The sequence below is a fragment of the Kogia breviceps genome, chromosome 19 (assembly GCF_026419965.1).
Source record: "Kogia breviceps isolate mKogBre1 chromosome 19, mKogBre1 haplotype 1, whole genome shotgun sequence".
Classification (NCBI taxonomy): domain Eukaryota; kingdom Metazoa; phylum Chordata; class Mammalia; order Artiodactyla; family Physeteridae; genus Kogia; species Kogia breviceps.
This window is the reverse complement of record NC_081328.1, coordinates 4,537,267-4,561,525: the sequence shown is the minus strand read 5'-3', so window position 1 is coordinate 4,561,525 and position 24,259 is coordinate 4,537,267. Positions and strand designations below refer to the sequence as shown.

At 44.7% G+C, this 24,259-nt stretch overlaps 1 protein-coding gene across 3 annotated transcripts in view; it reads left to right on the top strand.

Annotated features, from left to right (window-relative positions):
* The window catches only part of ARHGAP44 (Rho GTPase activating protein 44), a 142,322-nt gene that overhangs the window by 61,118 nt on the left and 56,945 nt on the right, over positions 1-24,259 (top strand). For all 3 annotated transcript variants that reach the window (XM_067021849.1, XM_059048525.2, XM_067021850.1), the window contains exons 2-4: positions 7,707-7,746; positions 8,121-8,225; positions 18,658-18,734. In XM_067021849.1, coding sequence (XP_066877950.1) covers positions 7,707-7,746; positions 8,121-8,225; positions 18,658-18,734 — 222 coding nt within the window. The remainder of the gene's footprint in view (positions 1-7,706; positions 7,747-8,120; positions 8,226-18,657; positions 18,735-24,259) is intronic.

Here is a 24,259-nt window from a genome sequence, read left to right as displayed (position 1 = left end):
ACTTTGCCTAGTGTCAAGGTTAAATAAATAAATACTCTTTTCTTACATTCTACAGATGATTCAATCATGCATCACTTTACTTTGATTCATATTTGTTTGTTTGTTTTTTGATTCATATTTGAATCCTATCTTTCTTGGGCACTTTTCCTGGAATTTCTTTGGAATTATCTTGTTTTTTTCTATTGGGAGAATCATATGCCTTCATACCTTCCAACTTACTCATTTCATCTATTATTTTGTTTGCTCTCTTCATCTTAGAGGCCACTGAGTTCCAATTTGTATTTATTGCTCTCTGAGCCTCCTGTGGGTCTGACATCCTGGGATTTCCTGTTGGCTGGTCTCAGGTTTATTTCTGTCATTTCTCAGTGGATTAAAGTTTTATCCTTATTTTTTCTGGAGTGCATCCTCAAGGGGTTTTCTCAGAAAGAGAGGTAACATCCTTTTCTATTTCTAAAAATGATCTTATTTTGCTTCTATACTTGACTGGTAAGTTACCATAATTTTTTTCTTGGATTGAAATGAATTTTCACTCAGAACTTTGGGATTGCTCCGTTATAGTCTAGCCTCAATTATTGCTGATAAATTCTGCTGCTGGTCTGGTTGTTGCAGCTTGACAGCTTCCTCCTCTTGGAAGGGGCCAGAATGAAGAGTGGGAGATGCCAGGGCATAGAACAGTGGGGACCGTTTGGAGGACCTTGAAGAGAGAAATTTGTTGACCAGTAGGAGTTTCCAAAGCAGAGGTTTTTAGATTTTATTCCATACACCAGTGTTTCTTAACATGCATTGGAGTCACCTGGAGGGCATCTTAAAATAGATTTTGGAGCTCCCTCCCAGAATTTCTGACTCAGTAGGTCTGGTTGGGGCTGGAGAATTTACATTTCTAATAAGTTTGAAAGTGACGCTGACGTAGCTCCAGGACTATATTTTGGGTGTATTGGCTCCTGTAGTCTGGACAGTATCCTCCTGCCCCTAAATCACTCCAGGGCCAAGTACTGGAGTGATTAGGGCCCTCCCCCCATAGCCCAGAGCCCACCAAACCTGCTCAGCTTGCTTGCTCTGTCCACCCATCCTTCTTGTGGAAACCACAGTAAAGACCGTTGCCCACTGTCCCCTAGCGCTCTCTGCCTCCCGCCCTGCCGTGTCCCTGTGTGTGTCCCTGCATGGCGTGCCGCCTGCTTCTAGGAACCTGTAAGTGTGAGTTTCTTCATGACACTTCCACGTCTGCATGTCTTACCTACCTGACTGAAACAAATCTCAGGTACATTTTTAAACAGTGGCATAAAGCTTGTAAAGCACTTAGCAGAGCACCTCTTTGGTATTAGGTAAAAGGGCCGTTTTAGGAAGAGTATCTAAAGGCGGTGTGAGTGATGAATGGAAAGATGCTGGAGACGGGGACATCGGTTAGAAGGATCTCGCGGCTGTTCCCTGGGACCCAGCCCGAGACTCTGCAGATAGAAAGAGAGCAACAGGTGCTGGAAATGCTAGTGATAGACAAACTGAGAGCATTCGACAACTCCTTGGGTGTTGTAACTTGGTGACTTGCCGTCTGAAATGTTTTGTAATGAGACTATCTCTGCGTTAAAGGCAGCCTCACCGTCTCCTTCCGTGACTTCTGAACGTAAGGATAGCTGAAAGTCCTCATTGTTTGGCGCTCAGTCTAACCAAGGTAGCATGTCAGGGAAGGTCTCCAAGATGTCCTGTAGGGAATAGTACCTTCATCTTCATGTTTCTAAACGAACTCCAAGGTAGCATGTCAGGGAAGGTCTCCAAGATGTCCTGTAGGGAATAGTACCTTCATCTTCATGTTTCTAAACTATATTCAGCACTCAGGGTGTAGTCGTTAACTGGTGTTATGTGAGATATATTTTTATAGATTTGGGAGATGACGGGTTAGCCAAAATGAAGCCATTTACATTCCCTGCAGGACTTCTCAGAGCGTTTAATATTTTAATGAAACTCTGTTAATGGAGAATATAGCCTTCAGTGTTTCCTAACTTATTTGTCCACAGAACCTTTTGCTTCAGGGTGTCTAACGAGTCTATTTTTTCATGGAACACATTCTGGGAAATGCTGCCGTGACCTGACAAGCTAATGTGTGACACCGGTGACAATCAAGATTTTTGTGGGCGGCAGTGATTGTTCTTCTAAAGCCCGTCAGGAGAACAGTGCACAATTTTTAGATCCATTTGCCAAGGCTCTGTTTTGCTTTCGTCTGTTGGTGTAAAAAATAAAATGAAAAGACATAACTTGTACCCAGATGTCACCTACAGGGTGCCTATCATCCTGTAGAATGACTCATCTTCTGAAAATAGTAGTGTTCATTGTCTTGATAGGGAACAATGCTCTTTCATTTACAAAGATGAGGCCCCAAATACCAGGCTTCCTAAAATTAGCGTCACCTGTTAGCCCGCCTCCTTCCTCGGGTCAGTCATTTTTATTTTATTTTATTTTTTAAAATTTTATTTATTTTTTATTTTTTATTTTTGGCTGCATTGGGTCTTCGTTGCTGCGTGCGGGCTTTCTCTAGTTGCGGCGAGCGGGGGCTACTTAGTCTTCGTTGCGGTGCACAGGCTTCTCATGGCGGTGGCTTCTCTTGTTGTGGAGCACAGGCTCTAGGCGCACAGGCTTCACTAGTTGTGGCACGCGAGCTCAGCAGTTGTGGCTCGCAAGCTCTAGAGCACAGGCTCAGTAGTTGTGGTGCACAGGCTTAGTTGCTCCGCGGCATGTGGGATCTTCCCGGACCAGGGCTCAAACCCGTGTCCCCTGCATTGGCAGGCGGATTCTTAACCACTGTGCCACCAGAGAAGCCCCGAAGCTTTTAATTAAGATGAAGTCTAATGTATCCCTTTTTTTGTTTGTTTTGTGGATCATCCTTTTGATGTTATTTCTAAGAACTCATCGCCTCACCTAAGGTCAAAGATATTTTCTCAACTTTTCTCTTCAAAAGTTGTATAGTCTCATGTTTTGTATTTAGGTCCGTGAACCATTATGAGTGAATTTTTGTACCTCATGTGAAGCATGGGTCAAAGTTCATAGTTTTGCATATGAATATCCAAATGTACCAGCACAATTTGTTAGAAAGACTCTTCTTCCTCCTTTGCATCTTTGTCGGAAATCAGTTGCCTACATCTGTCTAGGTCCATTTTCCTTATTCTATCCCACCGATCTGTTTTTCTGCTCTTTCAGTACCATATTCTTTTTTAAAAATTTATTTATTTTTTTTGTGGTACGCGGGCCTCTCACCGTTGTGGCCTCTCCCGTTGCGGAGCACAGGCTCCGGACGCGCAGGCTCAGCGGCCATGGCTCACGGGCCCAGCCGCTCCGCGGCACGTGGGATCTTCCCGGACCGGGGCACGAACCCACGTCCCCTGTATCGGCAGGCGGACTCTCAACCACTGCACCACCAGGGAAGCCCTCACTACCATATTCTTTTGATTACTTAGTGTTATAGTAAGTCTTAAAACTGGGTAGTGAGTACTACAAATTTATTCTTTCTAAAAATTGTTTTAGGTTTTCTACTTCCTTTGCAGTTTCATATCAATTTTAGAATCAGTTTGTATCTACAACAAATCCTGTTGAAATTTTGATTGGGATTGCATTTAATCATGACTAATTTTCTGAGTATTGACATCTTTATTAGGTTGAGTTTTCCAATCCACAGACACAGTATTTCTCCCTTTATTTAGATCTTTGATTTCTTTTATTATTTTGTGGTTTTCAACAGACACATTCTTTGCATATATTTATAAATTGATACCTAAGTATTTTATTTTTTAAAGCAGTTGTTAATAGTATTTTATTTTTAGTCTCAGTATTAATGTATTCATTACTAGTGTATAGAAATAAAATTTATTTTTGTATGTTTACCTTATGTCCTGCAACCTTGCTGAACTCATTTATTAGCTCTAGGAATTTTTTTTCTTTGTAGATTCCTTGGCATTTTCTACATAGACAAGCATGTCATCTGGAAATAGGGACGTTTTTATTTGTTCCTTTCGTATCTATGTTTTTTATTTCCTTTTCTTGCCTTATTGAACTGATTCAAACTTCCAGCACTATGTTGAATGATTGTTGAGTACAGACATACTTGCCTTGATCCCAGTCTTAGGGGGGAAAGCATCTAGTCTTTCACCATTACGCATAATGTTAATTACAGGGTTTGTTTTTTGCAGATGTTATTTATCAATTTGAGGAAGTTCTCTTCTGTCTCTTCTGTGTGTTCTGAGAGTTTTTACCAAGAATGGGTGTTGAATTTTGTCAAATGCTCTTTCTACGTCGATTAATATGATCATGTAGTTTTCTTTGATCTATTAATATGGTAAATTACATTGATTGATTAAAAAAACCCTGGAATAGTATCCCTGGACTAAACCTAACTTGGTCATGGTGAAAAATTCTTTTTATAAGTTGTTGAATTATATTTGGTAATATTTTGTTAAGGATTTTTGCATCTATATCATGAGGAATATTGGTCTATAGTTAGCTTTCTTTGTTACTGTTCTTTGTCTGGTTTTGGTATCAAAGGAATGCTAGCTTCATAAAATGAATTGGGAAGTGTTTCCTCCTCTTCTGTATTCCGGAAGAGATTATGTAGAATTGGGGCTAATTCTTCTTTAAACATTTGGTAGAATTCTCTTGTGACGCCTTCTGGGTCTGAATATTTTTTTTGAGACTTTTAATAGTACAGGTTCAATTTCTTAACAGTTACAGGGCTATTCCAATTATTTGTTTCATATTGAGTGTATTTTAATTTATGGTTTTTAAGTACAGTAGTCCATTTCATGTAAATTGTCAAATGTACATATGTGTATTAGTTGTTCAAAGATGTTCTTTTGAAATCTACAGGATTGTGTAGTGATACTTCCTCTTTCCTATTCTTGGTAATTTGTCTTCTCTTTTTCCTTCTTTTCAATTGTGCTAGAGGTTTTATCAATTGTATTTATCTTCTCAAAGAATCAGCTCTTTGTCTCATTACTTTTCTCCGTTATTATTTTTGTTTTAAATTTATTATGCCCTTTTGTGCTTGCTTTCCTTCTGCTTGCTTTGGGCTTATTCTTGGTCTTCTTTTTATAGGTTGCCACAACAGAAGCTAAGATTCTCATTTGAAAATGTTTCTCTTTTCTAATATATGGTTTTAGTGCTATAATATTTCTTCCCAGCACTGCTTTGGCTGTGTCCACCATTTTGATATATTGCATTTTCATTTTTGTTCAGTTCATTTTTTTTCCCTTGAGAGTTCCTCTGTTCATGGATTATTTAGAAGCATTTGGCACTTTCCTGGTTGTCCAGTGGTAAAGAATCTGCCTGACAATGCAGGGGATGTGGGTTCGGTCCCTGGTCAGGGAACTGAGATCCCACATGCTGTGTGGCAACAAAGCCCATGCGCACCACAACTACTGAGCTTGCGCGCCTCAACTAGAGGAGAGAAAACCTGTGTGCCACAACTAGAGAGAAGCCCGAGAGCCACAACAAAAGATTCCGCGTGCCTCAACGAAGATCCTGCGTGCCGCAACTAAGACCCGGCACAGCCAAAAATAAAATAAATAAATAAATAAATAAATAAATAAATAGAAGCATGCTGTTTGGTGTCCGCGTGTTTGGATGTTTTCTTCTTATCTTTCTGTTAGTGATAAGAGAATACACTGTATATGATTTCAGTTCTTTCAAATTAGTCATTTTAGGGAATTCCCTGGCAGTCCAGTGGTTAGGACTCTGCGTTTCCACTGCAGGGGGCACGAGTTTGATCCCTGGTTGGGGAACTGAGATCCTGCAAGCCGCGCATTGCGGCAAAAAACCACCAACTACAACAACATCAAATTAATTATTTTATGGACCCAGACGTTGCCCATCTTGGTATATGTACTGGGAAAGAATGTGTATACTGCTGATGTTGGTTGGAGTGTTCTGTAAATGTCAGTTAAATTCTGTGGGTTAATTGAATTGTTGTATTCTTACTTATCCTTGCTGATGTGTTTTTTATCTAGCTGGTCTGTCAGTTGTTGAGAGAGGGGATATTGAAGTCTTTATGTGGATTTGTCTGTTTTTCCTTGCAGTTCTGTCAGTTTTTGCTTCACATATTTTTGCAGCTTTGTTTAGTGCATACACATTTAAGATTGCTACATCTTCTTGGTGGATTGATCCTTTTATCATTATATTATGCTCCTCTATGTTTCTGGTCATTTCCTTTATTCTGAATCTACTTTACCTAACATTAATATAGCCACTTTTGCTTTCTTTTGGTAAATGTTTGTGTGATATCTTTTCCTACCCTTTTACCTTCAGCCCGCCTATGTCATATTTGAAGTGAGATTCTCATAGATTGTGTGTTTTCAATTCACTCTGTCAATCTATCTTTTAATTGGCATATTTAGGCCATTTACATTTAATATAATTATGACTGTTAAGGCTTAAGTCTTCCATTTAATTTTTTGTTTGTTCTTTGTTTTTTTATTGCTTTGTGTTCTTTTAAAAAATTAATTAATTAAATTTATTTATTTATTTTTGGCTGCATTGGGTCTTTGTTGCTGCGCGGGCTTTTCTCTAATTGCGGTGAGCGGAGGCTACTCTTTGTTGTGGTGCACAGGCTTCTCATTGCAGTGGCTTCTCTGTTGCTAGCTCAGTAGTTGTGGCTCTCCGGCTCTAGAGCGTAGGCTCAGTGGTTGTGGCACACGGGCTTAGTTGCTCCACGGCATGTGGGATCTTCCCAGACCAGGGATCGAACCCGTCCCCTGCATTGGCAGGTGGATTCTTAACCACTGTGCCACCCAGGGAAGTCCCTTGTGTCCTTTTTCTTTCCTCTCTGTGGGTTAGTTTATATTTTGATTTATCTGTTGTGTTTTTTAGTGTATCTCTTTGCGCTTTGCTCCAAGAAGATTTGCATTCTCCTGTGATGTGAGACAGGGGTTGCTAACAGGTTGGGACACTCCAGCCGGCATCCAAGTTCTTTCCCTGAATGTGTTAACCCCTGGTTCCAGCTCCCCACTTTCTGGGTGGGGTAGGGTGGCTCACACTGGTGACCAGATCTCAGTGGTGGCATTTGCATTTGTTACCAGGACTCAATGCTGTCTCCATGTTTGCTGTTGATCGATCTCTGCTCAGATTTTCAAGCTACTTTTGCTTGTTTGTTTGGGGGAGACCAAGGGGGATGGGTGGGGGAACCTACTTAATTCTATTACTTGGAAAAGAAAAATCTGGAGACAGAAGAAATGTGTTTGTTGTGCTTCATCCAGTTTCCATGCTGTAGCAGGAGACTCCTCAGACCATCTTGTTTACCATGTTTTTGCTGGAATGGTGGTGTCATGAGGTTCCTAGTAAATTCCAGTACTGTCTGTATTTTCTCTTGTTAGAAATAGCTGTTGTTGATGCAAACTTGTGTATATAGGATGGATAAAGAACAAGGTCCTACTTTATAGCACAGGGAACTATGTTCAATATCCTGGGATAAACCATAATGGAAAAGAAGATGAAAAAGAATATATTGAATATATATGTATAACTGAGTCACTTTGCTGTACAGCAGGAATTAACACAACATTGTAAATCAACTATACTTCAATAAAATGTTTTTAAAATAGCTGCTATAAATGTCTCTGTTTTTCTAATCTCTCTGTAAGTGGGGAGAGAGTGGAGAGTAATTATGAGACTATATTCCTAGTTTTTTTTGTTGTTGTTTTTTTAACCAATATGTGTCTCCATTTTCTCTTTAGGGCAGAGAAGACTGAAGTTCTGAGCGAAGACCTTCTTCAGGTAAGGTTATCGCTGACCTGTAGCTCATAGATGCCAAAGACATATTCCCTTTTTACAGCCGAGCCCTTCCCAATGCTGTTCAAGCTGCTCCACCTCTCCTCATCCGGTCTATTTAGAGACACAGCTTTTATCCTTTATGATAGCCCCTTGCATTGTGAACACCAGTCTGGGTGAGGTTTTTCAGGAGACATCTGAAGGCATTTGATTGCACGGTTAGCAGAGAGTCCCTGAGTCTGTGACCCCCTCCTTTTCTCCTGCATTGGATGTTGTCTCTGCAGAAACATGGGTCCGTCTTGTCCCTTGATTGTCCAGACCCGTGACCCCACCTCTGACCTCCCCTCACCCAGGAGCCCCACCCACTGCTCTGTCCGCAGGTGGAGAAGCGGCTGGAGCTGGTGAAGCAGGTCTCCCACAGCACACACAAGAAGCTCACGGCATGCCTGCAGGGCCAGCAAGGGGCGGAGGCGGACAAGCGCTCGGTAAGTGCCCTCCCAGCTCTGGGGGATGTGAAACTTGCCTGCTGATGGACCAGGCGGTATCTGAGAATTGTCTTGGGGTGTGGCAGTGCCTCCCACCTCTCCGTGCCCTTTAACCTGCCTGATGCATCCCCTACCCTCACCAGGCAAGATTCGGTTCCCGTCCTTGTCCTCCCCAGACAGGGGCAACGCCTGAGGAGAGCAGGGGCGCGTGCTGAGATCCCACCGTTAGGGAGGCCGTCACCTTTCTCTTACCCCTGCTGTTTTGCTCATCACTTCCGTTTGCCTCCATAGTATCTTAAGAGCATATGGAAGAAAACTACGCCGTGGTTTTGGAGGTTACAGGTGGCCTATAAAGGCTCTTATGAAAATTGTTTTTGCTGTAATGAAGCACTAAAGAGAAGCTGCCACATGAAAGGGCTCCAGGGTCTTTGTCTAGAAGGGCATTAGTACTAAAGGCATTGCATCGTGTGACTCCGTCGAATGAGCAGAGTCCTTGGGGTGAACAGTCGTGAAGATTCACTTCCCCTTGACCCCTCCACCCCCCTCAAGTCCACCAGAGATGAGAAGCTATTCTTAGCTGTTCACTCAGCTTTGTTACAGGGGCGATGCAGTCTAGGGGGTTTCTTTCCTCCTTGAGTTTATGATCGACGTGTTTGGTGTCTGTCTGATTTTCTCTGACCTGGAGTTCTGGTTGACTTCTCCTCCTGGTGGTCGCCCCGAGCCGCCCAGGTTCTCTTGGCCTCACTTGTGTTAGTTATCATGGCATATGTGCCCTGATACTTCCACCATCTCACGCTGCAGGACCAGAACGGCTCTTCTTGCCCTATCAGTCGTTCCATTTTCTCTGCCCAGCCCTGGTTTCTTCTTTCTTAATATTCCCAGCAGGAAATCACTCACGTGTGGTAGAAATAAAATGTTTACAGCTTTGGAAAGTGTCCGTGGAAATAATTCTGTGTGTATCAGGACTTTCAGCAAGGCGAGCCTGACAGTCTAAAGGCAGAGTTTGCAGTACTGCTTTCGGCATGAAACCCTTTCGTCAAACAAACACGTATGTGCGACTCCAGAAGCTGGTCCGTGTGTGGGGCCTGTAGACAGGCCTGCCTGCGACCCACTTCCGTCCTTTTGTTCCAGAAAGCACTGTTTTTAAAACAAGCGGTCAGGGGACTTCCCTGGCGGTCCAGTGGTTAAGACACCACGCTTCCGCTGCAGGGAGCACAGCTTTGGTCCCTGGTCAGGGAACTAAGATCCCACATGTCTCTCGGCCAAAGATAAAATAAAATAACTGGTCGACAGGAATGTATATTTTGGTATCAAGAGTAGCATCTGTCTGTTGGCATCAGAGTCTTGAAACTGACCTTTGGTGTTGGTAGGCTGATTACTCCTAGCGTTATTTCTAGAGGATAAGGTCAAGTTACCCAGATTTATAAGCTTTTAATTGGATTGAGGATCTTGCGAATTACAGAGGAGGCTTTTGGCTCTCCAGGTTTTCTCAAATATCATGAATCAATAGCAAATTTGGGATATGGCAAGGCCGACAGGTCAGGCTGACTGGTACTGAAAAGGCAGTCGGTTACTCACACTTCCCTAGAGGAGGGGGGCGCGTGGGCCACGCGGGGAGCATCAGGATGTCAGGAGGCGCGGGCCACCCTGGTGCAGTGATCACCATATGAACTGGACAGCTATTCAGTGGAGCTGGAAGAAGTCAGCAGTGGAAATAAGCTCAGGCATGTGCAGATCAGTGATTTCACTGCACAGATGACAGGTGCTTGATTTTGTCCAAGATTTCTTTTTCTGTTTAAGATTTTTCTGATGCGGACCGTTTTTAAAGTCTTCATTGAATACGTTACACTGTTGCTTCTGTTTTACGTTTTGGTGTTTTTGGCCGCGAGGCACGTGGGATCCTAGCTCCCCGACCAGGGACCAAACCCCCTGCATTGGAAGGCGAAGTCTTAACCACTGGACCGCCAGGGAAGTCCCTGCCCATGATTTCTTGAGCTGAGCGGTCTTTCCTTATTCTCATCTGACTGTATAAATGACCAAACTGAAAAGAAATTCAAAGTGACCTTTAAGGACAAGCTTAAAGGTGGCAGCAGTGACACTGATACAAGTGCTTTTAGGTTGGGGTGCACGATGTGTGGATTTTCCAGAGACGGGGAGGCGTCTGGCGTTTTTGAGCAACATGAACGTGGCCCGAGTGACTAGAGGTTAGGGAATGACAAGGAGAGGGTGTGAGACGGGATGGCGGGGGACCCGGTCTTTCACCCCGAGATCCGTGGGAGGCCAGTGTGTTAATCAGAAGTAGCATGATGAGATTTGTTGGTGGTTGTGTGATGAATGGGTAAATGGGGTGGGGCTCTGGTGGAAGTCAGGAACCAGTTAGGCAGGTAGGGGCGCAGTCAAGGTGGGACGCGATGGGGTCATTGAAGATGGAGAGAGGTCGGAGATGTGATGCATGTTGGACGTAGGGTACCAGAACTGGGCAATTGAATGGATGTGGAGGTATGAGGAAGGGAGAGGGGTTTCCAGGTCCCTGGCTTGAGGATTTGGTGAATCCATGGGAGTTGATGAGATAGATCACCCAGGGAGAAAATACAGGTGAGAAGACAAGGGGCCTTGAATCAAGACCCCCCCAGGAACTACAGCATTTGAAGCTCTAACAGGAGGAGGACCTAGCAGAGAAGGGATGGTACTGTTAATCCACCCACTTGCTGAGATCTACACCCCAGGCATCATCCTTCATCCTTACTTTTCATTCTTTCCCCACGTGCATTTCAGTAAGTCCTCCAAAGGATCTCCATCTGCTTTGACGTTCATCGGCCCGGCCCACACGCAACAGTCATCTGTTGCCTGAACACAGCAGTGTTCCCATCGGGGGCTCTGCTCTCCACCCCGACCCCCCCAGCCCCTTCATCATCTGGTCTCTACAGCTGCCTGAGTGAGTGTTTAACATGAAATCAGGTGCTTCAGTCCCACCAAAGGGTTCCCAGGGTAGCACAAAATCCCAGCTTCTTAGCTTGGCCCTTGGTCCCTAAAATGGTATATCTTCCGCCTGCCTCTCTGAACTCGGCTCTCGGCCCCGCCCACCGTCCGCCTCTGTCCCCAGCATCATCCTCCAACCGCACTGACCTGTGATTGAGCTTGCCTTGTTCATATCCACGCGGAGCCTTCATGGGGGATCTACCCTCCACGTGGAACGTTGTTACGCAGCATTTCAGGCCAGCAACTTCCTTTTATTTTATTTTAATTTTATTCAAGTATAGTTGACTTATGATGTATTGATTTCTGCTGTACAGCAGAGTGATTTAGTTATACACGTATATATATTCTTCTTCATATTCTTTTCCATTATGGTTTATCCCAGGATATTGAATATAGCTCCCTGTGCTCTACCTTAGGACCTTGTCGTCTATCCATCCTGTATATAATAGTTTGTATCTGCTGACCCCAAACTCCCACTCCATCCCTCCCCCTTGGCAACCACAAGTCTGTTCTCTGTATGAGTCTGTTTCTGTTTCATAGATAAGTTCATTTGTGTCATATTTTGGATTCCACATATAAGTGGTATCATATGGTATTTGTCTTTCTCTGTCTGACTTACTTCACTTAGTATGACAATCTCTAGGTCCATCCGTGTTGCTGGGAATGGCGTGATTTCCTTCTTTTTTATGGCTGCGTAGTATTCCAGTGTGTGTGTGTGTGTGTGTGTGTGTGTGTGTGTGTGTGTGTACGTGTACACACCAGACCTTCTTTATCCATGCGTCTGTGGATGGACACTTAGGTTGTTTCCATGTCTTCGCTGTTGTGAATAGTCCCACCAGCAACTTCTTACTGTTTGATCCTCAGTTCAGATGTCACCGTCGCGATGCAGCTTCCCTTACCACCTGATGTGTGTGCCCCCTCCCTCCCCCAGTCACGTCCCCCTATTTCATGTTCTTCATAGCACGTGTTGTCCTCTGAAATCATCCTGCTCGTTCATTTGTTCCTGTGTCTGTCCCCCGCCACCAACATGTGAGCTACGCAGGAGCAGGGATCTCGTCTTCCCGTCACGGCTGCGTTCTCAATGCCTAGAACGGGACCTGCCACACGTAGGCAGCGCTAAAAATAGACGTGTCACGACTGGATGGCCCACGCCTATTTTAGGCACAGAACCTGCCTAGTACACCGTGCCAGTTTGACTCGTTCCTATTCTTTACAGAAGCAATTCAGCCTGATGGCTCTGAGTCTGAGTGCTGGGGTCTGACTCTGCAAGGTGGAAGCCCAGCTCTGCTGCTTCCTAATTTTGCCTGACAGTGGGCAAGTCAGTTACCTCTATATGCTTTGGTTTCTTCCCTTGGAAAATAGTAATAACAATGAATTCCTACCCAGTAGGGTTTGAGGGTTAGTGAGGTAATGCATGTAAATGCCTAGCACAGTGCTTGACATGAATACATAGTAAAGAAATAGAAACTGCTGCTGTTATTAGGGCCCGGGCGTTAGTCCAAAATCACCACTGACAACTGCTGAGCCCCGTGGAGCAAGTCTGCCTGGATTAGCGGACAGTAGACAGCAGTTTTCGGAGATGGAGGGGCGTGTGTGCGTGTGTGTATGTTTAGGAAACACAGTGGATATTAGAATAAGACTTTTTGTCTCTGAGTCATCCTACAAACTGCTGCTGATGCCTAAGATAATTTTAGAGAGAACACTCATCTCAGACAAGTCAGATCGACTACTTCCAAACCCTGGAACGTTCTGTCTCCCCTCCCCTCAACTCTTAAGGATCTCTCGGCACACTAGAATCAGGGAAAAGTGTATTTTAATAGCTTCTCTTTGACCCGGAAAACCACTGGTCCGGGTGAAGCTTGCTAATAAGGAAGGTCTCTTTACCTGGGCGCTAATGGTCCCTGGAATAGTGGGTGATTCTCTCAGCCTAGACCCTCGTCTGCAAGAGAAGCACATCTTGGCAGCTTTTCTGGACGTGTGGGCAATTGAATCCTTCAGAGATTCAGTATCCTTCTACGTCAAGTGGGGGTTTAGCAGAGTGTGGAGGAGAGAGCAGATAATATCGCAGTCGCGGGTAGCATTAGGTTAAATAAATCAGCACAGTACCCTGCGTCCGCCGAGCCCTCAGCTTTTCCTTTGTCTCAGAGCATTTCTTTAGAAATAGAAATAATTTGTAGTCTGTAGTGAGTTGCAGTCCATTAACTTCTTCTATTCGCCCGCCTTTGATTATAGATTTTCACTATCCCCTCCCCCCTTTATTTTTTTTCCGGTACGCGGGACTCTCACTGCTGCGGCCTCTCCCGTTGCGGAGCACAGGCTCCGGACGCGCAGGCGCAGCGGCCACGGCTCACGGGCCCAGCCGCCCCGCGGCACGTGGGATCTTCCCGGACCGGGGCACGAACCCGCGTCCCCTGCGTCGGCGGGTGGACCCTCAACCACTGCGCCACCAGGGAAGCCCTCCTAACTCATTTTATTTTCTAACGATATTGCTGACATATAGGAAAGTTGTTGATTTTTTTTTTTTTTTTTTTTTTTTTTTGGTACGCGGGCCTCTCACTGTCGTGGCCTCTCCCGTTGCGGAGCACAGGCTCCGGACACGCAGGCTCAGCGGCCACGGCTCACGGGCCCAGCCGCTCCGCGGCACGTGGGATCTTCCTGGACCGGGGCACGAACCCACGTCCCCTGCATCGGCAGGCGGACTCCCAACCACTACGCCACCAGGGAAGCCCCCACTATCCCTTTTGACATGAAAGTATGTCACCTTAATCCACTTCTTCATTCCTGTTTTTCTTTTGGTAGAGCTTCTTTCTAATCGCTTGATTCTTTCTTTTTTTTCTTTTCTTTTCCTTTTCTTAATTTCTTGACTCTTAAAGCATCTACACAAGCAAAGACTCACCACTAATTGAGGTGTTACCCCATTAACACCTGTGCCCTTGGAATCGAAGTGCTCACATCACCCTCTGTCTCCCCTGCAGTGAATGCTTTCTTAGGAGCCTCACCTGGGCCACAAGCACAGGCCCTAGCTTGTGGCCTATCCCCTTACACCATCACTACAGGATGTTGTCATCTTCATTCAATGATCTGTGTAGCCATTTAAAAAAAGGAAAGGATGAGGCAGCTCTCTATGTCTTGATAGGAAATTACGTGAATGATACCTCTGCATGAAAAGGAAAGCAAAGTGTAGAGGGGGTTATATCATGTGTTAACAGTTGTGAGGGAAAATGTGTCCATCAAAAATGGACACATGGGGCTTCCCTGGTGGTCCGGTGGTTAAAACTCCGAGCTCCCAATGCAGAGGGCTCAGGTTCCATCCCTGGTCGGGGAACGAGATCCCACATGCCGCAACTGAAGATCCCGTGTGCTGCAAATAAGACCCAGCGCAGCCAAATAAATAAATAAATATTTTTTTAAAAAATGGACACACACTCACATATACAATTGGATCTCCTTAGACTATTTATGGAAGGATACGATTTCTGGAGAGGGGAACCCAGTGGCTGAGGGTTAAGGATGGGAGAAGACTTTCTGCTGTAAACCCTCCAGCACCTCTTGAGAGTTTTGTACCATTCGCTTTTCAAAAATGAATTCATTTGAGATAGAGAAAGAGAGAAAGCTTATTCTCCATGTTAAAATCTTAGGAATTAACGTGCAGTTGAAACAGGAATAAGTTTCTCGTTCTGTGGTCCTTCGTCACTTAGAGTGGCTCTCTTTTCCACCTAAAAGCATCTCAAAATCATCAGTGGGGATGTTGAGTGGCTGGAAATGACTAGAAGATAAAGTTGGCCCCCTGCTTAGGAGAAGGGCCCCTCCAGTCATACCATTTCCAGCTGGTTTTTCCTGTGTGAATCTGGAAACCAGACGCCTGGCTGTCCCCTCGCCACCTGCCTCCAAGACCGATGGCTTCGTGGTCCTCAGTGCTGTTCTTGTTCTTGACCTTCAGCCTGATAGGCAACCCAAGCATGGTTTTCTGCTCCACTCACTGACAGGACTCGTGGGGCTGATCTCTTTCGTTTGGAAAGACTCCACTGGCTGGTAGATATATTTCTCCAAAGGATGTCAACTTCCAGGCCATTAGAATTTGCCTGTCATCTGCTGTAGGCAAGATCCTCCCTTGCCTTGCTTCCTTGTCAAATTCTGAAGAAGGACTCAGAAAGGCTTCAGTCCTGCCCGAAAGGCAGGTGGGTCATGGGTCTCTGGGTCCTCAGCATAAACGAAACGGTCTCGTGTGGCTGTACTATCAGACATTCCCGGGGTGGGGGGGGGCGTTTTCAGTGATTGGTTATTCAGGTATTTTAGGAACTGCAGATTGAACAGCTTTCTTTAAACCCAAACCTCAGCACTCTTGATGTTTTGGACTGGATAATTCTTTGTTTCAGGGGGCTTTCTCATGCACTGTAGGATGCGTAGCAGCCCCCCTGGCCTCTACCCACTAGATACCAGGGATGTTCGCCACATCGTGACAATCACATACATCTCCAGACTTTGCCAAACGTCCCGGGGGGACAAAAAATTACCCCCGGTCACGAACTCTAATACCTTAATCCATCCTTTTTCTCTGGGCGTAACAAATGTTATACCTGCACAACTCCTTTTCTTTTTTAACCATTTTATACATTTTTCTAAAATATGCTTTGAGTACCTTTTTTTTTGAAAGGTGAGGATGGGAGCACACGCTCTCCGAAGATACTGTTCTTCTGCCTTTAATTGAGTCTCTGGAAACCCGGACCTAATAGCTTTGTAGGAGAACTAGAAAGCAGTGTTTAAGTTTGGATGTATTAGTACTTAGTTGCCTGGTCTCGTTTTCACCAAGAACAATGTCCCATTTTGTGTGGAACGATGGGGTAGCAAGATTATTCCTCGAGTGAAAGGGATCTGACCTCTGTGAAGTGGACGTGTCTAAGGGCGGGGAGGGGGGTTATATCTTAGACCCGTTGAGGTCACCTGGTGTCCTGGGCTCCCCCTCCACCTGGACTAACCCCAGGAACCCTAGGAACTCCCATGCCACTCTTGAGTGTTGGTCTACCTCCTGTGACCTTCCCCGGAGACACCTAGAGCCCATGGGCCTCCTGGGAATGTTCAGACCAGATTCCTAGAGCTCCACCTCCAGCTTGGCACCGCTCTCAAGTCATCCAGTTGCCTGTCTCAGGATTGAGGTGTTTTAATCCGATCATGTTGTTCTTAAACAAGCCCTCAGTGGTCCCCAAGTGCCCCTAGAATGAAACCCCAGTGCCTGCCTCTGCCTGACGAGGCCCCGCCCCCTCCCGCCTCCGCCCCCTCCCCCAACCTCTCCCCCAACCTCTCCCCCGTCACACACTCTGCTCCAGCCGCGCTGGTCGGCTGGGGAGGCTGAGCCGGCTGAGCTGGCTAGGTAGCCCACCTCCGGGCCTTTGCACCTGCAGTTCCTCTGCCCGGAATGTTCTTTGCCAGGTCATCTGGAGGCATGGCTGACTTCCTCTCCCTTCAGGTTGCTTCTTAAATGTTCCCCCCTCGGGGGGTGGGGGCAGTCTTTTCTCCTCACCGCCCCCTCCCCACAGCCACCCGTCATCCTGCTCTCTGCTGTTCCCATGGCACTTCCAGCTCTCGAAAGGGTCTCCTTCAAAGTGTCTGTCTCCCTGCCCTGGGATGTAAGTTCCAGGAGAACAGTGTCTGGTCTCGGTCACCATGGGTGGGGTACCCAGGTAGGCACCCCACTCATGCTGTGGAGTAAGCGAGTTACAGCCGAGGGTCTCTGGGTGCTAAGACAGGAGATTCTGGGCTGGGAGGGGCTCCATCACTTTCTGTTTGAAGAGCTGTCTGTGGGGGCAGCGTGAACTGGAAGACCCGAGGATGTAGCTAGCTGCTCTTTTTAAAAAATTTTTTGGCCCCGCTGTGCAGCATGTGGGACCAGGGCTCGAACCCGTGTCCCCTGGAGTAGAAGCGTGGAGTCTTAACCACTGGACCGACAGGGAAGTCCCAGATACCTAGCTGTTCTTACCTGGTTGTTCTCCATGTGTGCTGGGTGGTTTCAGCTCAGGAAAGAGAGGGCTTTGTTGACACTTAAGAGCCCGCCCTCCCTCTCTTCCCGCATAACATAAAGCTTACCGCTTTAGCTATTTTAAAGAGTGCAATTCAGTGACGTTTGGTACAGTCACAATATCGAGCAATCAGTCATTCCCCTTCCCCCCTCCCCCCAGCTCTTGGCAACCAGGAACCTACCTTCTGTCCCTATGGATTTGTTTATTCTGGATATCTTATATAAATAGAACTGTACTTTATGTGCCCATTTGTGCCTGGCTTATCTCACTTACTGTGATGCCTTCGAGGTTCACCCATGTTGTAATCTGTGTCAGGAGTTCATTCCCTTTTTACGGCTGCATAATATTCCGTTGCCTGGATAGACCACGTTGTGTTTTTATTCACTCATCTGTTGATGGACGTTCTTGCTGTTTCCGCCTTTTGGCTATTGTGAATTACGCTGCTCTTGGCACCATGCACATGTTTTTGTTCAGCCATCTGTTTCCAATTATTTTGAGTACATACCCAAGAGTGGAATCGCTGGGCCATATGGTAATTTGTTTAACTTCTTGAAATGCTGCCAAACTTTTCTGCAGTGCTGGACCATTTTACATCACTGCTGGCAAAGCATGAAGGTTCCAATATCTCCACATGCTCACCAATATTGATTTTTTGTATTAAAAAGATATATTATTAATATTATGATAGCCATCCTAGTGGGTGTGAGGTGGTATCTCATTGCAGCTTTGATTTGGGTTTCCTTAATGACTAATGATGTTAAGCATATTTTCATGTGCTTATTGGCCATTTTATATCTTCTTTGGAGTATGCCTTGTTTTGATGATCATTTTGTTTGCATTGTAATTCTTTGTGAACATTTTTCTCTCCCTTGACCATAAGCTGCCTTATTTATAGAATGGGGCTAATATACTTCTTGAGAGAGATGATTTTTAGAAATTAAGGCATGGCTCAAATCTTTAGCATAAGTTTGAAATCTTCTCTTTTTTGCCTGCTGCTATTCTACTTTATTTTAAAATGCAGCATGTAGGGAATTCCCTGACAGTCCACTGGTTAGGACTTCACGCTTTCACTGCCATGGTCCAGGTTCAATCCCTGGCTGGGGAACTAAATTCCCGCAAGCTGCACAGCACAGCCAAAAAAATGAAATGAAATGAAGCAAAATTAAAATTAAATTAAATTAAATTAAAAATGCAGCATGTAGACCTTAGCCTTATTTTCCAACTTAGCAAATTTAATCGTTTTAATTTTCTGAATTTTGACATCTCTGAGGCTAACCCACCATTGTATCCTCTGAATTTTTAGGTTTTATTCATATTTTAAAGTCAGTTTTGTTTCTTAGCTAATGTAATATCTAGGCAGGTATTTGACTTCTTGCTATTTTAGTGTCAGTGGGTGACTGTTGAAGTAGTTTACATTACCACGTTTTCTTCCTTTTCAGAAAAAGTTGCCTTTGGCCACGCTGGCTCAGTGTCTAGCAGAAGGATCAGCTGTCCTGGGAGAGGACACGCTTCTTGGGTAAGGCAGTTCCATGTATGGGCTGGTGCTAAATCTAGGCGAGTCCCCATCCTTACAAGGGGACTAACGGGCCTCACGGAGATAGTGAGGACACCTGTGGTCTGGCTGGAGACTGGACGGGGAAGAAGGAAAGGTCGCCAGTGATCAATTGAGCCTCCAGGTCCAGGAGTCACAGTGTCTGTGCAGGCGGCAGCTCCCGCGGGGAGAAATTAACATGAAACTGTTGGGACTTCCCCGGTGGTCCAGTGGTCAGGACTCTGCACTTCCACCGCAGGGGACACGGGTTCCTTCCCCGGTAGGGGAACTGAGATCCTGCATCCCGCATGCCGGTGGGGGGCGGGGAAGGCTGTTGAAGGACACTTGAAATCCCTTGGGCTCCAGCAGAAGCAAATATGAAATCTCTCGCGTCAGATGTCAGAACTTATAGGATTCCCAGAAGAACAACGCTTGCTGATTTCGAGCTCACAATAAAAAGAAACTAAATATAGAATCATCATGAGAGATGGTCAGCAGGCATAGTCGGTGGGAGAGTCAGATGCTAAAAACTAAAAATAATGGACAACCTGAAAGGAAATGGACAGTAATTATGTTTAAAATGAAATTTAAAAATTTAATAAAGACAAAACCCAATGGGGTGAAAAAAGAAGAGGCAGAATCAAAGAAAAACCAAATAGAACTTGTAAGAATTCAAATTATATATATTATAATTTAAAAACTGACTTGAGAGAAACCGGAAGTTGCACACAGATAGGGAAACTGGTGAACTTAAAGAGATCTGGAGTTTCGAATTTACAGAATAAAGTACAAGAGGTAAGGATACAGGCAGCATTAAATGGAGAGGCTCAGGTGGCAGGATGTAAAGATCCAGCATTATGTGTAGCAGTCGCTCCTGAAGAAGAAAATAGAAGGGGAAGTTTATGGTTGAATTTTCCTTTTCTAGATTTGAATACAAACATGAGTCTTTAGATTTAAGAAGCACCAAAAGTCCTGATTGAGATCAACCAAAAGAAATCCATCCCTGGACACATCGTCATAAAACTACACACTATTAATAAAAAAGAAATTTAAAGTCAACCAGAGAAAGAGATAATTGTGTATAAAACAGCAATTAGACTGATAACAGACTATTCAGGAGCCACAGTAAATGCCGGAAAATAATGGAGGAGTATCTTCAAGTAGTGAGTGAAAATATAAGATATCTAGGTTCAGTGATAGACTAAATCTTTATTCAGGAATAAGGGGAAAATAAACATATTTTCAGGCACAGATTTAGAGAAGTTACTACTTGCATGTTCTCACTGAAAAACTAGTTAAGGATGTGTGAGTAGATTATGTCCAGAAGAAAAGAATGAAATGCAGGTAACATGATAGCATTAAAAAAAAAAAAAAAAGTAGTAGGACTTCCCTGGTGGTCCAGTGGTTAAGACTCCACCTTCCAGTGCAGGGGGCGTGGGTTCGATCCCTGGTCAGGGAGCTAAGATCCCACATGCCTCACGGCCAAGAGACCAAAACATAAAACAGAAGCAATATTGTAACAGATTCAATAAAGACTTTAAACATGGTCCACATTAAAAAAAAAAAAAAAAAAAATCTTAAAAAAAAAAGTGTGAAAAAAAAAAGTAGTGTGGGAATTCCCTGGCGGTCCATTGGTTAGGAGTCAGCGCTTTTACTCTGAGGGCCCGGGTTCAGTCCCTGGTGGGGGAACTAAGATCCCGCAAGCTGTGCAGTGTGGCTGTAAAAAAAAAAAAAAAAAAAAAGTGAATATGGTGTAAGGGACTTTTTCTCTCTTCCCATCTTAGGTTCCTTCACAGGGCCCTGCAAATTAAATTGACAAAAGACAGATTAATAAGAGAATAGCATACACATTTGATTAACGTGCAGTGCATACACATGGCAGAACTCGGTGATGAGTAACTCAAAGGGGTGGTTGGAACTTGGGCTTATATAGCATTTTAAACCAAAGAACAGTGATTTTTAGAGAAGTGACAAACAAGACAGAGGAAAAAAAAATTGTTAGTTTCTATGGCAACGAATTGTAGGAAGGTAAGTGTATGAGAGACTAGTAGAAGATAAGGGTTAGTTGGTAAGGTTTGTAATGTAGAGTCCACTGGTGCCGTCTCTGGGCTGATAAGGGTGTAGAATTATCTCTGGTGATTAACATCTATCTTTCCTGGTAGAGAGGGGAGGGGGAACACCTTTACAAATTCATGTCCTGCTTTTAGGCAAATAGGGGGAAGGGTGGAGAGCTTTTTTTGCGTCTGCTTCTTCTCCATTGCCTTCAGTTCAAACTAATCCTTATGCCAGAGTGGCATACTTCCGGGAGGTGTATCCTGCTACCCTTCAGTGTAAAGAAGTATAAATAAACACTGAATTAAGAAATAGCAATATAATAATAATCTAGGGGGCGGGGGGCAGTTAAAGCAAAGAAAAACTAAAATACTGGAAAATAATAATAGGGAGCTTTGGAAAGGGCATCAGTGTTTCAAGCTCTTGTATAAAAGGAGGATAAAGATATTACATTTAAATTTAAAGTGAAGTGTTAGAAAGGTAAGAACGACCACAAGAAGAAAAGCAATAGAACGTGTAACTTCAAAATTAGGTGGAGGATGGAGAGAGGAATAAACAAAACAGAAAAAAAAAGCCCACAGAACGGACTAAAAGAGAAAAAAAGGTCAGCAAAGAAAAGCGTAACAAATAGAAAACAGAAAAATGACGGTCATAGCAATTACTGCCTCTATACCTGTAAATCTTACAGAGCAAATGGAATAAAGTCGACTGTTTATAATATACAGACCCTCAGGTGGGTGAACGTGGCATCCCGCTGTATCACCGTGTTCTTTCTGCGAGACTTGCCTGAAACGTAGTGACACAGCAAGGTTGAAAGTAAAGGATGGAGGACACCAGGTAGAGATGCCAGAGTGAACACACACATCTAATTTTTGTTCCCTTCCAAAACGGACTATAATCCAGTTTTTTTTGTTTTTTTCTGAAAAGACATAAACCCACAAAGGCAGGAAAAAACAGGAGAGAAGACAAGAGGGTTTTGTGAGCTGTAAAGCATATGATTGACTGGGACCTGACTTAGCAAGTCTCAGAAAGCTGACTCCCAAGCCAGAAGTAGGGTGTGCAGAGAGCTGAGATGTTTATACCATGAAATGCTGACCAGGCGGAGGAATTGGCAGCCCCAGGGATCTCAGGAACAGTGGGTCGTTCGTGGGGGGGGGGGGGTGACGAAAATTACAAATGGGGGTTGAAAGCTAGTCAGGTGCTGTTTGGATCACTCAGACCCAGCTCTTATCCACACCGCTGGGAGACCCTCAGCCCCTTGCCCCCAAGCCCAGCAAAAGTCTGGAGCTTTATCTCTGGGGCGGGTAAAACACAGCATCCTGCGACTGGGGGCACCGGGCATAGTCGGTAAGGTACTTAGATTTTCGAGAGATACGAGAAGATGATGTGTCCGTGAAATAAAAAACAGGACGTTAATTAAGAAATACAAGAAAGAAATATTCAGCGATCAAAAGCAAACTCATAGAAGTGAAAAATATGACCTTCTCAGTAGAAGGTTTGGAAGATAAAGTTGAAATCATCCAGAAAAGAGAGCAAAAGACAAGAACATGGAAAATAGAGAAGTTAGAAGAATAGAGGGCCAACCCAGGAAGTCTTAGGCCTGAATAACAGGAACTGCAAGAAGAGGAGAGGAAGAAATCATAATTATAGTGTAAAAAATAATCCAAAGATTTTTTCCAGAAGTGAAGGATGTGAGTTTCTATATTGAAAGGGCCCACCGATCTCCTAATACAATAGGAAAAATTAAACCTATGCCAGGACTCACCAGTAGTGAGTACTAGTGACAAATTGAAGATTCTACACCTGCTCGAGAAAACATTGTCATATATGAGGGGTCAGGAATCTGAATTCTTCTGGCCTTACCAAAAGCAATAGTGGAAGCCAGAAGATTATTATTATTTTTTAAATAAATTGATTGATTGATTGATTGGCTGTGTTGGGTCTTCGTTGCTGCTCACAGGCTTTCTCTAGTTGTGGCGAGCGCGGGCTACTCTTCCTTGCGGTGCGCGGGCTTCTCATTGCGGTGGCTTCTCTTGTTGCGGAGCATGGGCTCTAGACGCGCAGGCTCCAGTAGTTGTGGCGCACGGGCTTAGTTGCTCCACAGCAGGTGGGATCTTGCCGGACCAGGGATCGAACCCATGTCCCCTGCATTGGCAGGTGGGTTCTCAACCCCTGAGCCATCTGGGAAGCCCAAAGCTAGAAGATTATTGAACAATGCCTTCAAAATTCTGGGGGAATATGAAGCGTAGCATATAGTCTCCTGTCTAACTTTCATTCAACCTGAAGGTAAAGAGAAGTTGTGACACGCAGGGTCTCAAAAAATGGACTTCCCACACACCTTCTCAGAAAGCCGAAGCATGGTGGGTCCACAGTGAGGCAGTGACCGAGACAGGAAGGGGTCGGGGAGTAGGAAACAGGATCTCCAGCCCAGGACAGGGAGAGAGAGAGAAAATCCAGCAAATGGTGAAGGGAGATTTCAGGAAGACCGCCGTGCCTGGAGAGAGAAGGAAAGCTCAGTGCAGGTGGACACGGGTCTGGGAGAGACTGATTCAAGGAGCTGAAATACGAATTCACATAGGGGTGGTTCAGTAGCTTAGGAGACAAATAAGGGGAGTGGCAGAGGATTTGGGGTGCAGTCAGGTACACAGAAAACTAAACAAGCCGAAGTAAGGCCGTGATTAACTCCCAAGAGAACAAATCAATGTGCAGGAAGGACCAGTCATCAGTCCACAGGCCAGCTTTGCTGCAAATATCAGACGGAGTCAAAAGGTGGTGTCAATCCTGAATATCTAGTGATAGAAATAAATGGAGGAAGGGGGAATGTAAATAGAGCTAATTCTCATTTCCCATGGTTGAGAGTCAGTGGTGAATGCATAACAATTCTAAAAAGAAGCAGCAGTTGAAATAGGGAGCTAAGAACCAGAAAAATCAGAGAAAAGACACCATTAAAAAGATACAGAGATAGGGCTTCCCTGGTGGCGCGGTGGTTGAGAGGCCGCCTGCCGATGCAGGGGACGCGGGTTCGTGCCCCGGTCCGGGAGGATCCCACGTGCCGCGGAGCGGCTGGGCCCGTGAGCCGTGGCCGCTGAGCCTGCGCGTCCGGAGCCTGTGCTCCGCAACGGGAGAGGCCACAACAGTGAGAGGACTGCGTACCACAAAAAAAAAAAAAAAAAAAAAAAGATACAGAGGTAAACCCACAACCTGGGAATTGACATTTGCAGCAGATCTGAAAAAGAATTTAAATCTACTCTACACCCACACACATACCTGTAAGTATATAAAGAACTCCTACAAATAAAAAGATCGTAATACAAAAATCACCAAAAACTACGAATAGACACTTCATGGATGAGGGACCCTAAATGACCCAGTTAAAAACATTTACGTCCATGCTTTGACACTGAACCTATTCTTCTATTACTTGCTTTTTACATTCATCATTATGTTTGGGGCTTATC